Raw genomic sequence first — 18,070 nt, forward strand, 5'->3', positions numbered from 1 at the left:
GTGACGCGAGGCGGCGCGCGAAGAGGGCGTGGCCAGCGGTCGGCGCTGTCAAGCCCAGGTCGGTGTCGGGAGAGGGCGGACGGGCCGGGCGGTGGCAGGTAAAGGAGCGGACCGAGGGGAGAACCTGGCGGGTCGCGACCGAGCGGGGGCGCCGAGGTCGCTGGCGGAGAGCGGCGGGGGCTGGCGGGGCCGGCGCCCGGGCCACAGTCGCTCCTTGCCGGGGCCGGCATGTCCTTGGGAGCGGGAGGGTGGGGGAGAGAGGGCGGGCCGGTGCCCAATTGCAGGCTGGCGGGGAGCCTGGGAGCCGGGTCTTCGCCCGCGCCTCGTGATGCACCAGGGTTTCTTGCACCCCGCTTTGCAACCCCAGCTGCCCTCGCTGGACATGAATCGAGGGTGCTGCTGCACCGACCCCTCGTGACTGTAGCCGCTTCGCCATGGAGAGTCCACGGGGCAAGGGGTTGCTCCTGTCCTCTTTTTTCCTCCGTGGCCTTAAGAAGTCAGGTGCCGGTGCCGGGTCTTTGTATGAGTCGACCGAGTTGACTTTTTTGAACTCACCGTTTTGCTCCAGCCTCAAGTGTTCATCTGCAGAATTTTGCTGGATTGGGAACTCCGATACTCAGTCAGATCCAGCTGAATACTAGGAAACTCCCAATCCTCTGTATGACGAATTGCACGAGAAAGTATTCTGCAGGCTGGCTGGGACGAGTTGCTGTGGCCTTCCATTTTTCTTTTATGTCTCATTGTGTTTTTTTCTGGTGTTCGCTTCCACTTTGCAAAGCGGCGGTCCAGCTGCCTCCCTCTTTCTTCTGCTGCTGTGGCAAAGTAATTTTAAGCAATCTATCAAGAACATTGGAGGCTTTAAGCAATCTATCAAGAACATATGGCCCTGCTGTGTCCACTTTGTAGAAGACCACTACCATACACACACCCGTCCACCAGTCTCATCAATCTCACTGCATTTTTTTTCCTGGCTTTACCAATGCCTTCATTTACCTTAAGAAATAGTAGTGGGGGGAAGGTGGGAGAGTTAGGGTGAAGGCTACTGGGAAAAAGAAAGGTTATAAAAATGAGAATGTGAGTGAAAGACCAAAAACTAGGGAACTTGAAAAGTCCAAAAGTAGGGTAGTTCATGGGTGCCAGGAAACTCAGCAGCAGTTGCAGCCTTGGGTACCACATTGGGGATCACTTGTACAGTGTGCGAAGGGTTGTAAATGATGACTCTGTGTTTTGAATGCAAGGTCCTCTTTGGTTGTTACTGCTTGTTCTATGCATGTACTCTTGTGCCAGCTTTGCAGCAGTAGAGATACACCTACAGAGAGAGCAACAATTTCTCTGTCCATTTGTTTCTGCGATACTGTCTGAGTTGCTAGTAAGCCTTCAATAATAGTTCATGTATACTCAGACCTACTGAGAAATTTCTCATGCAAGCTGATTAAGCAAGCATCACGTTTCACCTTTGACTGAAATATTTGCTCTCTGTTCCTCTTCTGGCATTTTTGAGGTTTTTTGTTGCTAAGTCACAGCCGACTTAACCCGTGGGATTTTCAAGGCAAGAGACATTCAGAGACGGCTTGCTTGCCTCCAAGCCAGGACCCTGGTATTCCTTGGGGGTCTCCCATCCAAATGCTGACCAAGGCTGACCCTGCTTAGCTTGCAAGATCTGATGAGATCACGCTCGTCCGAGCCATCCAAGTCCAGGCTCTATTAAAGAATACGTGATTCAAACTTACCTTTGATTTCTTTCTGTTATGTGGCTCTAGTTATTTCATACAAACGTGCAGATCTTACAGGAAGTTTTCTGCTGGCCTTACCAGATACCGTAAGATTAGAGGTACTGATTACACAAAAGAGAACGAGTTATAGCTTGTAGGCAGTATCCATTACATTTAATGATTAGTGTTCAAAGTGTTTGACTGGCCTGTAATGACTCAGTTTAATGTTTACATCCTGCCTGAGCAGACATACCGAAACAAGGAGCGCTAACATGTGGCATAAGCGGTTACGCCCTGACCTGTATAGCTTAGGCTAGCCTGGTCTCGTTGCATCTCGGAAGCTAAGCAGGTCGGCCCTGGCTAGTGTTTGGATGAGAGGACACCAAGGAAGTCCTGGGTCTTCATGTGGAAGTGAGCCATGCAAGTTACCCCTGAACAGCTCTTGCCTTGAAAAATCCCTGGAGTCACTAAGTCAGCTGTGGCTTGATGGCAAACATAAATTTCATCTGGATCAGTGGTTGAAGTCATTCACTGTCAAAATTAACATGTCATCCAATGTAAAACTCGCATGTGTTTGATGTAGTGACAAAGGGATGCGATGCCTTCCTGCCCTCCTTTGCATTTTCATGGGATGGACTTAAACTACAGGCAGAGCTGTTGAAGACCCTTACACGTATTTTATCCATGCAGTGTCATCCTTATTGCAGTACAATTCCTGCTTATTGACATGTGCAGAAGAACTTAGTTGCAGATTGTATCGGGCACATCTGAAACTGAAACCCTAAGAGTGCTATCCAGTTGCGGGGAGGAGTGCTGTGGCGGCTGGAGGCAGCGCCATGAAGGCAGCACTGTTTCGCCTCCAAAGGGGCTTTGGGAAGCATAGGAAGGAGGGAAAACAAAAACCCCTTCCACCACCCCAGGGGCAACACAGGCTTACGCTGCCATTTTGTGTGGCATAAGTCTGCAGGTCCGGGGGCCGGTGTTCCTGGGTTGGAATGCTGAAGGAAGCTGACTAACATCCTGACCCACCTCGGCATCTGAGGGCTATTTCGACTTCCAGGTTTTGCCAACACAGAGCTGAGAGGCAGCCAGCTGCTTGTGTCTGCCCCCTCCACCAGCGGGGTGCCGGTGTGGCCCTCCACTTTTCCCTGTGCACGCTCAGCCTCCCCCATCTGGATTCCTCTGCTCATGTATGAAGCTAGGTGTGAAACATCCATTTCTCTCTTTTGGAGTCACCATTGCAGTGGATGTATCTTCACATGAACAATAGATGTCTTTCTGGATGTTCCCTTCCGCATGTTTGCTGCAGGACACTTCAGTGTATCCATAACACTTATGCTTACTGAGTATGTGAAGCTTGAAAGATTCCCATATGCTCTAGGAAATGAATGTTTTTCAAAAAGCGAATTCCACTGTTTTCCTTGAGTTTTCCTTAAAATGGAAAGAAGTGTTTTATCTACAATGGGTTTAAAGAATGTTCATTAAAGGGACTTTCCACCCCTTTCCTCAACTGTGGATGTATTACTGACAGTCAAGTAGTTACTTCGGAAAAAATGTTGTAGAACTTTCTCTGCTGGAGTCACTGTACTAACAAACTATTTGTTAATCTAGTTGTAATTGTTGATTAAGCTTTGTTTACATGGTAGCAGCTTGTTTAAGCAACACAATTCCCAGTTAGCTGCTTTCATTGATGACATTGCTGACCAGTTGTTCACCCACTGCTAGAATAGTGGCTGGGTTACAGTGCTCAGATACAAGGTAAAGGAAGTGACTGCCCTTCTCCTGCTTTTTGAAGGTGATGGTGGAAAGTGTTGTTAGGTTGCATCCAACTTATGGTGACCCTGTAGGATTTTCAAGGCAAATGACATTCAAAAGTGGTTTGCCATTGCCTGTCTCTGCATCGTAACACTGCATCCTTGGTAGTCTCCCATCCAAGTACTTGCTTGGCTTGACTTTTAAGATCTAATGAGGTAGGGCTAATCTGAGCTATCCAGGTCAGGGCCCTCTTTAGATAACAATAGCTGAGTTTGATAGGAGCAGAGGAAGGATCATGATTTGGCCTTGAATTAAAAATGTCTTCATGTCTCCCCACTTAGGAGCATGCACTTAGGTGCAGTTGAGAAGTATAATTTTTTAAGCTGTGAATTTAAAAAGAATGGCTTTTTAAAGAATGGCTGCTTCCACCTTTTGTAAAGTTAGCCCAAAACAACTTACCTTTGGGTTGCTGATCAATAGACTTCTGGTTATTTGACCTTGCATAGTAGTAGATACTTGTGGGACCAAGAACACACTTATGTAAGCGACTGGCTACTTTTTAAATTGCTGCGGGTGTCATTGCCTATAAATAACAAGAGCAACAACTTCTTCCTCCCTAAGCCAGCAGAAACCAGGTCACACACGAGCTCTCACATTTTTGTCTGGAGCCAGTGCAGGGTTCAGGAGGAAACTTGAAGCAACCTGGCTGCTGCAAAACAGGTTACACGTGCCCAGAGGTAGGGATTGCCAAGTTGACTGAGCTTGCAAGGAGTAAGAGGGGCTTCGTGTGACCTGGTGCTTTGTGGCAGCCTTGAAGGACTGGACACTGAGGTCTTCTAGAAGGTTGGCCACTGTGCTGGTCCATTCAAAACCGATCAAACAAACGGTGTAGCCAGTAGAAGATACAGTGGGAATCCTTTCTGAAAGATATGACAGTCCTATGATGCACAAAGCTATTTGGGTGCCAGTTGGATTAATTTTTGTCCAGCTCAAAAGTTGGCAGGCTGCATCACAGCATACTGGGATAAAGAAGCAAGACTCGCTGTTCTTTTGAAAATATAAAAAAAAACAACTGTGGGGATGTGTCTCACATACTAATGCTCTGAGGTGGTGTTAACAAGATGATTTTACCCTTTTTATTTTTATGAACAAAACTCTTTTAAAATAAGTTGTTTTCCTGCATCAGGAATTACCAGCTGAGGATATGTGGTGCTGCATTGTTCTTCTTTTTTTCCTTTCGTTCCCTGTGCCAAACTTCCCTGAGTCAAGGGCAGCACTTCTTACTAGCTGCCCGGCTTTTTTGGGAAGTCATCTTTCTGCAATGGTGATAGAACAGTTGCTTCTCAGGTTCTTCAGCCAAGAGGAACAGAACTGTGATCTCATAGAGTGGGGAATCCAGAGTTGTTGTTGTTGTTGTTTATTAAGTTTGTATACTGCCCTCCCCCGAAGGGCTCAGGGCGGTGAACACAGAGTATATAACAGAGCACAAAATAAAATCAATAAACAACCAGGAATAATTAAATTATAGCTCTGTACATATTAACCAAACCCCATTAAAACACAGTGTTCTAATTACAAAACACAATAGATGGCGTCCCACAGCCTAAACCCCTTAAGAAGGAGGGGAGGGGATGGCAGGGTCCACTGGTGTTATAAAAAAATATAAAAAATATTAATTGTAGCTGCTTTTAAAATCCAATAAGCATGAGAAGAAGAAGAGTTGGATTGATGTCCCCCTTTCTCTCCTCTAGGAGACTCAAAGGGGCTTGCAAACCCCTTTCCCTTCCCCCCCTTCACAAAAAACATCCTGTGAAGCAGGTGGGGCTGAGAGAGCTCAAAAGAACTGTGACTAGCCCAAGGTCACCCAGCTGGTGTGTACAGGCTAATCTGAATTCCCTAGATAAGCCTCCACATCTCAGACAGCAGAGTGAGGAATCAAACCCGGTTCCTCCAGATTAGAGTACACCTGCTCTTAACCATTACGCCACTGCTGCTGAGGAAGGTGGCCACTGCTTGAGTGGACAGATTGCATCATTCCAAAGAACCTTATGTCACAATCCTAGCCAGGAAGTTGCTACACAAGCATTCACAGAGCGGTCAAAGAATCCAGTAAACAAATTACCAGATTGGGACAGGATGGACTGTTTTAATTTGAGGCAAGTTAAATCATTGTTTTAAGCCTATTTTTTTCATAATTTCTAGAATTAGCATTCTTACTGCCTAGTCGGTAGAATAGTGAGAAGATATTAGCTTGCCATTAAATGGCACCTATATGCTAACCAGCACCATAATTCAAAATCTTGGTCATGCAAGACACATTGCCTTTACAGAATTGTATCTGCTGCAGTTGAAGACGGAAGTCGTGAAGCAAATCAGTTTTTCTACGCATGTAAAGTTGCTAAACAAGTTACATACTTTAAAGCTGAGGTCAAACTTTATGAGGTCTCCCTAATACAAACAAGGTAGTTTTTTATATATAGATATACAGACACAGAGAGAAAAGGTGGTTTAATAATATAATAATATAACATTATAATAATTGTGAAGCTCCAAGTAGCCATATGGATGGTTTTCGGGGGGGGGGGGGGGCATTTAACTGTGACAGTTATGAATTCAGCTTTAGTAGATGCCTACACTTTGTATAAAATGAAATCTAAATTTAAAGTGAAGTTACATTTAAAAGGAGACATATCACCCACCCAAATGGAGGGGAGCCAAATCGCTGCTTAGATGTGGTATGGCCTCGCCCCAGCATCTTTGCCCCCTTTCCCCAGCTTAAGGGGCACCTCCACCGTCAGAGAAAGCAACAACGCCGGCAACCAGCCACCCCTCAGCTCTGCAGCAGTGAAAGCTGGAAATGGTTGCCTCTGCAGGGCTACACTGGCATCTGATGGGACACGAGCGAGGGGAATGGTGGTGTGGTCCCAATGTTACTCAGCTTCTACTTGGGCTTTGCAGTTAGACATGCCGCAGTTAGACATGCCGCAACTTGGGGGTTGAAAGGCTGGCATAACTCCATTTAGCCCTTTGGAGGGTTTTCTGGTGGGATTTCCCGCCCCCCCCCATTTTTCCTCCCTTCCCATGCTACCAGAAAGCCTTCTGGAGGCAGTGGGGTGGCATGGTAGCAGTGCCTTTCCCCAGCTGCCTTGGGCTATGGGTTAGGCTGGTACAGGGGTAGGGAACCTGCGGCTCTCCAGATGTTCAGGAACTACAATTCCCATCAGCCTCTGTCAGCATGGCCAATTGGCCATGCTGGTAGGGGCTGATGGGAATTGTAGTTCCTGAACATCTGGAGAGCCGCAGGTTCCCTACCCCTGGGCTGGTAGAATAACAGAGTTAAAAAATAAAGCATTTTGCTTTTAAAAGGCCTTTTTGGTTTTGATTTTATTCACTCTCAACCGTTGGTTTTTCAGACATGATGTAAATGACTATAGCAGAGTAGCTAGATTAAAGAAACAGGAATTTCCATTTTAATGTGTATTATGAATGGCAGTAGCCAACAATTGCTCTTCAAACCAGATACTCAATTGCTAGTGAGTTTTGCTCTTGCTTAAATAACTCTGAAAGGTAATTAGAGTTGAAGTGGTGGGATGCAGTTGCATAAATAGAAGCATTTGAATTGAGAATTGTAGTGGCCGTGGATCTGTCTGTGAAGTGTATGGGGCTTGAAAGTGACTAAACTGACATGCCTTTTGTTCTCATGTCTTTCACGCTGCTTCAAAAAGCTCTAATTCTATTTGTTTTAGATCTTGAACTTCTTGACTTGATAAAGAAGTTATTCTGATAGATCTTGACATAGTATTGTATAAAGTGACCCAGTAACATTATTCTATTAATAACATTAATATTGTTCTAATATTACTAACAACATAATCCTAAACAGACTTACAAACTATGCCCGTAGTGATTAAGAGCAGGTGCACTCTAATCTGGAGGAACCGGGTTTGATTTCCCCTCTGCCGCTTGAACTGTGGAGGCTTATCTGGGGAATTCAGATTAGCTTGTGCACTCCGACACATGCCTGCTGAGTGACCTTGGGCTAGGCACAGTTCTTCTGAGCTCTCTCAGCCCCACCTACATCACAGGGTGTTTGTTGTGAGGGGGGGGGGGAAGGAAAGGAGTTTGTCAGCCCCTTTGAGTCTCCTTACAAGAGGGAAAGGGCGATATAAATCCAACCCTTCTTCCTCTTCCCTAAGTCTACTGAAGTCAATAGGCTTAGAAGGTTGTAATTCTGGTTAGGACTATGCAATTAGTGGCTTAGTGGAGCTCATTTAACTAGTATGTAGATCCGAAGTTCCATAGGTTCCATAGGTTCACCACCACTGATCTAGATTCTAGAAGGAAGCTTGCCAGATATTCTTACCACCCAAAAGATCTCATGGGGAAGACAAGTACTAGTAGTCCTTTTATGTGTCTACCTACTGGTACGTTATATAAAAACATCATTCTCAGGTCTTTCAGCTCTTTCAAAAACTAGAGGCGTTCTGGATGGAAATTACAACCTTCTTTAATTCTTAAACCATTTTTTCCTGAAGTTCCATTTCCTCATCATTTCACTGGGTCAGATCCTTAGCATGCAGATTTTCTGTTGTGGTGACTGATTTCCCAAACATGTGTTCTTTTTGGAAAGCATCGTGCCAAAATGTACTTCATCTATGTAAAAAGCTAGAATTGAAAGCTTAGGCAAATAACCAGTTGGGCTAAGTGAGTTGCAGGAGTAATCATGGGCGCTGAGGTAGGTATCTGATGCTTTTGATTCAATTCCTTTCATTGGGACCTTGTCTCTAGATTTGGTGAAGCACGTGGATCATCTTTTATCATTCTTTTTAAAAGAAAGGTCTGCTGTTTTCCAGTCACTCATTTCTCGGTCTCATTGGTTTGCTTGCTTGCATCTGAATTCAGCTCTTAACAAAGAGTTCTGTGAAGTGACTCAAAGAAAGGGATTAGATAGATCAACAGTTACTAGACAGAATTAGGTCTCTTTAGCTACCAGGATTGACTTTAAGGGAGGGAAAATGCTGTACTGATAACACTTGTTAATGTTTCCTTAACAGGAAAGACAATAGTCTCCAAGGTGGATTTGTATAACTGAACTTTTGTCAATAGTCCAGTAATAAAGTATGGAGCAATGTATTGAGCTCATCAGCTTCACCTGAGATTGGTCACAAACATTTGATTTATACTGTTGGAATTTTATTCATTTTACTTCATTTATGCCCCAGTTTTCCAAGATACTATACTCTGTTCCACCCAAAGGTTGTATATTCCTCTACCACAAAACAAAGCATCCTGGACCTTCTTTGTTGCAAAATGCTCTGCCTGGATCCTAGGAGCTTCCAAGCCCTGCTCCTACATCCGTTTGAAAGTCATTCAATAAACTATAAATACTTTTGTATCAAAGTTCAGCAATGCATAAAATACTGGTTTTGACAAAGGCAGCGTGTAAAAACAATTCCCATGTTCATTCAAGACTATATTCTAGTGGGAAAGCATACCATTGTCTCAACCGCTGCACCTCAACTGACTGTACTATCATCTGTGGAACAGAGTATAGTGTAGCACTCACCTGGGCAAAAATCTTGAGTTCACAGTTTCTGGCAACTCCAGTTAAGATGATGCTAGAATAATGTCTGCCTGCAACCTAGAAGAGCTGCTGTCGGTGAGAGGGAACAGTACTGGTGTAGAGGACTCAATGCCTCTGATTTACGTTGAGGGAGACTCTTGACAGTCCACAGTTGGGAGTGGTGTGTTGACCTAGATCTGATCAAGTGGGATTGATCAGTGGGCATCATTTGCCACAATATATTTCAAAAGAGGAATTAAATTTCATCATTTAGCTTTGTAGTTTCCAACTGTCTGGCCTTTGTCCTGGGCCATTAAGTTCAGTTAGTTTCACCTACTCCTAACCTAGCAGCCAGACTACCGAAGCATTCACTGCATCATTTATCACACACGGTTCAGAGGAGCACATTGGAATCAGTGTGCTCAATTAAACTGTAGATTGTGGCCATCATTCCTTTTGCTATTGCATCAGGTGCTCCGCTTCGTTGCTGGCGAGTTAAGTGAGCTATAAGGTAGAAATCATGACATTCCTGTGTAGATATGGAAACAAATGGAGGAAGCTGGAATTGCATTTTTGCGACTTATGAATTTCCTTTAATGGCTAAAGTCATTCTTTATTTCTTTCCCTACAGGATCCTGTCTGTTGCTGCAGAACAAAAATGTTTCACTTAAGGACTTGTGCCACTAAATTGAGGCCTCTAACAGCCTCACAGACTGTTAAGACTGTTTCTCTAAATAAGCCAGCAGCACCAAGGACGTTTCAACAAATCAGGTGCTATAGCGCGCCTGTTGCTGCTGAGCCGTTTTTGAGTGGAACTAGTTCGAACTATGTGGAGGAAATGTACTATGCTTGGTTGGAAAACCCCAAAAGTGTACATAAGGTAAGGAGCAGCCTCGCTAGGATACAGCTTTCTCTCTCTTACATGCTGCTATGCAAACATGAGCCCTGATTTTTCAGGTAAGTACAGGTGGTCTCAGAGTGGAGTCCAGCTGGATGAAGACCCTGGAGTCATTACAAATCCTTTCAACTTTGCAAAACCTGAAAACATGCGACCGACGGAGGACGACAACCATGGAATTGTCAATCCTGGAATGGATCTGCAAACTTATTCCACCTGCTTTCCCTGAGGAACGATTGCTTGACTCCGGCATGGATACATACAAAGTTGAGCTGCTTCTCTTGGGTGTCCATTGAAGGCCTTCTGTTGATTATTCTGTTTGCAGTAATTGAAGTAGACTCTTTTAGATCGGAAAGAGGCGCTAAGATCTGTTCTACCATTATATAAATGCAAACCACATTCAAAATTGAATAGCTTTATGTGTGGATTTAAAATTTTGTGTATATTTTAACCTTAGTAATACCTGATGATTTGCTAATTCTGATTTACTATAATCAGTAGAGTCTTGTATTGCCCTGTGGTACTTAAGGGATGACCTTGACAAGGGATGACCTTCACAATGGTGTCATGGGTTTCTTCTAAGATAAAAGTTACAATGCTTGCTGATCTGTAAATCACTATGCATTGAATCCCATTGAAGTCATAAGTCTTAATATTAGGGTCTAAATTTTTGCTGAATTCTGTATGGAAGTTTTCAAAGCGGTAGTACACAGTAATGGAAATATAAACACGTGTAAAGAATGGACTGAGCCATGCTGACTGGTATTGAATTTGATTAGGTATAGAATCTGATGCTAAGTACACCTGCCCTCTTCTGCCCAGACATTGGAGGGAGGCTGAATGTTAAGGCAGAATGTATTTCCAGTTGTCAAATCAAGATTTTCTCCTGCTCAATGCATGCGGGTCTTCTGTCTAAGTGTCCAAGTTGGCCCTAAATGCACATCACATTCTGTTGGACTACCCAACGCATGTGATGCGTTACAATTTTTTTTAAAAAAAAGAGTATTGGACTAAGGTGAATCCTGGTCTAGTTTAGCAAGGAAGTTCTTACGTACTAGGGCAATAATGCAGATGTCTTCAAATATCCTAGTGTTTGTTTTTGCTTTGTGTTTAAAGCACTGATTCCAGTGGGTGGGAAAACATTAGTTCAGGCACAACTGAAGTTAACACAGCCCTACCTTGATGTGCTTGTGTATTAGTCATTTGCATGCTTGGTGCGAGAGAGCTTTTGACTTGAGTTCAATGAACTATATTGCACAGAATCACAAATGCACATCCCTCTAAGCCATGTGCTGTCAGTAAGGGTCACCATCTGAACATTCCTGACATGCTAGCAATAAGCCCCAATAGGATATATAGACATTTAGGAAAACAGAACTGTCATTTATTTGGAGAAGTGTTCCAGTTTGGACGATTTTAAAGACCTACCCCTGGGAGATATCTTCTTACATTTCTTGATCTGCACATCATGGCCTTCCGTTTGTATTAGATGTTATATTAATAACTGAAAATTCTTGTGGCAATCTCTGTAGATTAAAAATATTGGTGAGCAGCTTAAAATCGACAAGGGTAGGCAACAACTGGATTGCTACAGAGTAGGAACAGCAGGAAAGCAACAGGCAAATAAAACCTTTGATCACAAAAAAACCCCTCTTTGATCACAAAAAAGTGAGATCTGTTCATGTAGCAGTTAAGAATTAAGAGGAACAAACAGCTGTGAAAACAGCTAATCCTTGTTCATTTAGAGTCTTTCCTATTTTCCTTAACCTTGAGTGAGTAGATAGTTGCTAAAAATATACACTAAGATTCTCAGAAAGCAAAACTCTTCAGGCGAGATTCCATGCAGATTCAGGTGAATATGCAATTTAAAATGCAGAGCTTTATTAACAACCTTTGAAAGCCTTGAAGGTTTGTTTTGAATGATTCATGAAAATTGAATGCAGAGCTAGTGTTAGGTCTCAATCCTTGAAGCAATAAACAGGCTCTGGATTGCTGATCAGAAGCGTTTGTTGAAAAGGTAACATAGCACCCATCTTGCAAGAAGTCAGTTCTTCCAGAACTATTTATCCTAAACAATCCCCCTCCCATTTTCCCAAAGAATGTGGAAAAGAGTTATATCAGAGCCTGGAAGGCCCCAAGGTCAGTGACAGATAGAGATAATGCCACCTGGCCATCTGCCCCCTTGGAGCAACTGGAAATACTATGTTTCTCATGGGAGTAGAAGGTGTCAAGGATAAGTCTTGTTTGTCTATCGGGCATGAGAAAGACTGAAAGTAAGAACAAAGCAATAATGTCCATTAACAGAGCAGTTACATCTAGCAGGCAGAATACATATATCTCAAAGCAGTTACATTGACAGGACTGCACCTCAATCACCTAGATGCAATCACAGTCTGCATTTATATGACCTTGCCCTGGAATCAGGAATGCGTTTCAATAATTAGGTGCCATTCCTGACAGCTAAGTAGTATGACTATTGCGGGGAAGAGTAGCATTATTCCTGGTGTATCCCATAAACATGTGAAGCATATGTAACACAGCTATTTAATATGTGTACAATTATCTCTGAATCCTATGCAGCACCCAGGCTTCCTGTAGCAATTTCTGTTCATAATTCTGCCATGAATTCCTTTGTTTACTAGGATTCTGCCCCCCCAAGGCAAGTGAGCCATATGGAATAGTTTGAGAAGAGCTCATCAACACAGTTTTCAGGAGTTTAGCCAGGGCACAAGCTGGAATTTACAAATTGCATTTTAACTCCCAATATGAAGCAGCTTGCAGTAGACTACTGTGGGTTTTCTGGGCTGTGTGGCTGTGGTCTGGTAGTTTCGCTCCTAATATTTCATCCACTTCTATGGTTTGCAATTGCTTTTCATTCCCTACATTATTTTCAAGCTTCCTGAACTACTTGACCGCTGTACTTCCATGTGGCATTAAACTTGTTCTAGTCTTTGTCCTCAAGCTACCTCAGACTTGGCTTTCTGCCAATCCTTCCTTCAACCTGATAAATCGGTGGTGTTGTCTAGGTAACTGTCCTGCCATAGCTAGTTCTGCCCTAAGCCAGCTGATCTGGTTTATATGCCAGTATGTGCTGACCTTCCAATGTCACCTGACTTTCACTTTTGTCTTATCGTGACAGGCTGGAGTTATTTCCCCTCAGAAAAAGGTATTCTAAGTTGTAAACTCTCAGCAGCTCAAAGTTCAGAACGCTCAGGAGTTACCAATGTAATCTGATTGTGTGGTAACATCCCTGACTTTGTATCCAAGGGTCTTGGATTTCAGCATTCCAGGACAAAATATATATTTTTCCTAAAAGGGAAGACACTAATTCCACTGGAAATTGAGCTGGTATTCCTTTGGCAAACACAGCATGGAAAAGCTGGTGTAGCTATCCTGAGCTTGTGATTGGTCTTCCTTGATGATTTAATGGACTAGTGAAGCTAGGTAGCCCACCTTACTACTGAGTGCCCTGGAAGTTCAGTCCTAACTGCTGTTAACATCCTATTAACCCTGTTGACTTCTGTGATCATACATAAGTATGATTCTGTTTAGGGTTATGCTGTAGATCAACTTTGCAACTAAATACAAAGAGGTGATTGTAGCCCATTTTTACTAGATGCTGCTTTCTAATCTAGAAATTTTCCCCTCTCTGGTTGCTTTCAGAAGAATCATGCTGCTTGTGTACTTCAGCCATTGTGGCATTGCAGTTAGCGTGTCAGACTTGGATCTGGAAGACTCTGGTTTGTTTCCCAACTCTGCCAGGGAAGCTTGCTGTGTGACATGCGTCTGGTCACACACTCTCAGCCTAGCCTAGTTCACATGATTGTCGTAAGGATAAAGGGGAGGAGAGGAGAATAATGTAAGCCACTTCAGGTCTCCATTGGGGAGACAGACAGAGGTACAAAGGAAGTAAATAAGTAACATTCTTTATCGCTGAGACTTAAAGTGGGTTACAAAACGTTAAAAAAACCAGACATCATAAGTAATCCAGTAAACAGTAGGTCTAGAATGACAGAATGAGAAAACAATGCAATCACAGTTTAAGGCATGGCATCAAATGCAGAAAGTGGATTACAAAGTTAGAAGGCGGTGTCGTGAAAGCACAGTGATAAATACAACAAGCATTGTGATGGACTGCAATCCTATTTCCTTATGCAAGTGACCTCCTGGACTGTTTTGTTCTGCTACTGTTCTGTAGACAAACGTGCCTCTGGTTGTTTACAAGCTGACAAATAAAATACAATACTAAACTGTTTAATTATCACAATGCACACATATACTCAGCTATAATCTAAGCATGAAGACTACAAAGGATGATTTCATTTGGCAATGGTTTTTAATTGAAACTGAAGTGGCACTCAGCATCCTAGCTCATTGTAAGGACCAAATGCAGTCACAGAGAACAAGTTTAAGTAGGCTGTTTGCAATTTAGTCTTCATTTTCTTGATTTCTTGCTCTTCATACCGTTCAGCTCGCACCTTGCAAAGTGTTTAGTGAAGAGCTATTGAATATATGTTTTTGCGCAACAATGATAACTGATGAGACGTGGAATTTTACTAAGTTCTATACGTGTACATAAAAATGCGCTGGTTGGTTTTATGATTAAGAATTATGTCCTTGGAAACGTGTAAGATGCCAGCATAAAGTGACTTAATTCATTTACAGTCATGCTTATCAAACATTACTGTAACACAGTGCCAAGTGATATCTCCAACTATTTACTTACTGGAGAACAGGAAATAAATTTTGAACTCCTGACACACTCTAGGAAGATGTGTCCTTTGAAGCCTGACTAAGATGTTAAAAGGCCCAGTGATTCTGGATGAACTGCTAAGAATACAATCAAAAAGGTTGCCCAAGGTCATCAGAACTCAAGGTGCACATGTAGTGGACCTGCTATTAGATTTGTGCGTGAGCAAGAGTTGGGCTTTTTGAGAATCTCCATATGTTCTTAAAACAGCAAAATCAATGTAGACAAATCCTGCAGAAAGAATATGTCGCTAAGTGATTAATGCTATGACTTCGTAATCCTGTTGTTTAGTGCTGATTTGGGTGCCAGTCTGGTAAAAAAAATTGACCTGGCTGATCCTTCTTCCTGGGGGGAAATGCTCTAGGAGCGGTGCTGTTCAGGCCAGCTGTTTCTAATGTGGGTTGAGATAGTGATAAAAATTGGGGTTGGTGTCACCATCTGCCCATCCATGTTGATCGTCACTGTAACCTAGCTGCTCTTTTCCCCTTGGCTTCATTAGCCAATTATTAGAATCACTTTGGTCTTGTGTTTTTGGATGTCGAGGTCAGCAGCGTAGTCATAACACGAAATGGGAAAGTCAGTCCAAAGATGAATCTCAAAGGACAAGGTTAGGAAAGGAAAATGTAAAATCAGGCAAGGGGAATTTTCCACTTAAAGAAGGCCAGGAAGGGATTTCTTGATCACTGCATTGGAAATTTCATCCTCTTCTTTGGACCTACCTTGCCTTCCTTACCCTTCTAAGTTCCTCCAAATGCCCCTTGTTCCTCGCCTGAATAGCAATTTATCCATGTTTGTGTTCCTCAGAAGAGTTGTTCTGCTGTTTTACTTCTTCACATTTAAGCTTTGTAGTCTTCAATTCTAACTTTTTGCCAGTACTGCTATGGATAGAGAAAAGAGGGCAGAGCAAGAGAAGACCAAAGAGGATAAAGTAGCCCTGTCAGTACTGGGGACAACCAGAATATGAACCAGAGCTTTAGCCATGGGGACAGGAAGGAAGGTGTGGATTTCCCTAGGGTTGTTCAGGGAGAATTATCGTGACCTAACAATAGATTGAGCAAGAGTGGTAGGGATTAAAGGCTGTGAGGTGGTTTATCAGGCTGGTCTATCACAAGTACTCTTACATTCCTGTGTAGGAACTGTGGAGATGGGGGGCTTGGGAGGCAAGATGGACCATGTGATGAAGTATCTGCAATTACTTCCCATCCCTTTCTGGATGAAGGGGAAATGCCTTTGTTTTAAAGCTCTTCCTGGCTCCGCCCTGCTCTATTTTCCAGTCTATCCCTGCTTGTCACCTTCACTCTAGCCTCAATGTTTCATTGATAGGAGTCCTCCTGTCTCAAACTATGCCACACATTCTCCCTTGCTTCGGTTGCCTTCCAGGAAACCACTTTTCTTCCGCTTTTGGTCTCCAGCTGCAAACATGCCTTGAAGTTATGAGTGTGAAAGAAATCCACTGTCAGGGTACTCAGGGTTGAATAACATGACTTGGCCTTAGGCACTCAGTTCCCAAGTAAAAGAACCTCATTTCTCTTCAGATTTATACAAATGCATTCTTTAATGTTTAACACCAACTGGATAACAATAGTAAAATGCAGAACTGGATACAGGAGAATTGTCTTTGTTCTTATTCGGTGTTAATTCCAGTGTACAATCTTCTGAGACCTTTTCTGTCAGCAGTCTCATGGGAAGGGAATTCTCCTCTTCAGGGAAGGGAATTCTCCCCTTCATGAGATTCCTTTGAGACTGGCTGTAGTTAAACTCCTGGGGCCTAGCTTTCTCCACAGAAGCATTCTACCTCCTGAGGGAATTCTCTGCAGGAAGTGTCTGAATTTCAGCTCTGACCCTGTTTTTTTGTAGGCCTTCAAAACTCTTCCTCTGGCTGTCTTCTTGCTGACTAAACTAGTTCTGTTTATAATTTGAAGGGGCCTTGAAAGCTCTAAGTATACTCTGTTTCACTAAAGACGATAGTTCAGCCAGTTGAGGTGCAGCAATTGAGAAAGTTGTGTGCTTTTTTTGGTGGTGATGCCTCTCCTTTGGCATGCCCTCCCCCTTAAAGCCTTCCTGGTGCCCACCTTAGTTTCCTTTAGGCACTAGACCTGAATTGTTCCTTTTAAGCCTGACTGAGAGACTCTCAGTCCAATCCAGAGTCCACGGCAGCAGGATGCAGTGCTGCTGTGGGGCCACCCCACAGCCTCCAAGAAGGCTTCTTGGTGGCACGGAGAAGCAAAAAACAAATCCTCCCCACCATCAAAAATCCTCCTCACCTCCATTGGATTGTATGGACTTATGTCACCCAAAAGGATGGCGTAAATTCATGCCCCGGATTCTGGCTTTCCATCAGGCAAAGGCTGGGTGGAAGTCAACTGATGTCAGTTCCACCCCCGGCCACCCCTCCAGAATGCCCCTGCTATGCCTGTAATGCCCTGGGGGGGCAAATCTGACAGTACGACCCTGTGCCATCTCCATAGGCAGATTCGCACTACCCCACTTCGGATTGGGCCATTTGTTTTTTTAAGCTGGTCTAATTCAAACTTGAGGATTGTTTTATGACTTTCAATTCAGACAGCTCAGTGTTTATTTTAGGCTTGTTTAGATTTATTGTACTGTTTTAGTTGTAAACCGCAGGTCTCTGGAAAGTGACCATTTACATTTTCTAAATAAATAGACATATGGGGAGAAGAGAATAGTTAATTTTTAAAAAAAATTATTTCGATTTATATGCCTCCCTTTCTGCAAGGAAGTCTTTCCCGAGAATGCCTTTCAAATGCACACATGACTGTATCCGGATATTTTGGGGTTTCATTTCTTCAGTGCAACTGCAGCTGTTATTTTAGGATACTTTCAGTAACACCAATATGGCATTATCTCTTGCCTGTTGTCAGATGTCATGCACTTAAACAGCCTGTACATTGCCATCTTTGCACATTTGCTTCAGGGTTCAATTTAGTGTGCTGGTTTTAAGCATTCACAGCCTGGGACCAATGTATTTGAAGTATTTTCTTCATATGTGCCCCACTGATGGAGATTGAGACAGCAAATGGTTTTAACAATTCCAGCAACCCACCAGGTAAGATCAGTGGTCCCAAGTAACAACATTTTGTTGATAGTGACCCTTCTCTTTGAAACTACCTCCCTGAGGCGGTGCATCATCCCTCTTGTCATTTTACAAAGGGAGGGGGGATGTTTTTATTTCTGCAGGTAAATATTTGGCAAAGAGGGTAGCAATTTATAATGTCATGATTGTGTTAGTTCATATGTTTTAGATGGTTATCATTGTTGTATGGTTGAGGAGTTTGTGTTATGTTTGATGGATTTTATTGTAACCCTCCCTTTGAATGCAGGAAGGATGAGATGCTGTTTTATTTAAACATACAAGTCACATTATTTCATTT

At 43.2% G+C, this 18,070-nt stretch overlaps 1 protein-coding gene across 4 annotated transcripts in view; it reads left to right on the top strand.

The window, feature by feature from the left end:
• The first annotated feature begins 10 nt into the window (after positions 1-10).
• The window catches only part of OGDH (oxoglutarate dehydrogenase), a 62,512-nt gene continuing 44,452 nt past the window's right edge, over positions 11-18,070 (top strand). For all 4 annotated transcript variants that reach the window (XM_048512505.1, XM_048512507.1, XM_048512504.1 and 1 more), the window contains exons 1-2: positions 11-98; positions 9,662-9,910. In XM_048512505.1, coding sequence (XP_048368462.1) covers positions 9,689-9,910 — 222 coding nt within the window. In that variant the 5' untranslated portion in view covers positions 11-98; positions 9,662-9,688. The remainder of the gene's footprint in view (positions 99-9,661; positions 9,911-18,070) is intronic.

Source organism: Sphaerodactylus townsendi, linkage group LG12 (genome assembly GCF_021028975.2).
Source record: "Sphaerodactylus townsendi isolate TG3544 linkage group LG12, MPM_Stown_v2.3, whole genome shotgun sequence".
NCBI classification, from domain to species: domain Eukaryota; kingdom Metazoa; phylum Chordata; class Lepidosauria; order Squamata; family Sphaerodactylidae; genus Sphaerodactylus; species Sphaerodactylus townsendi.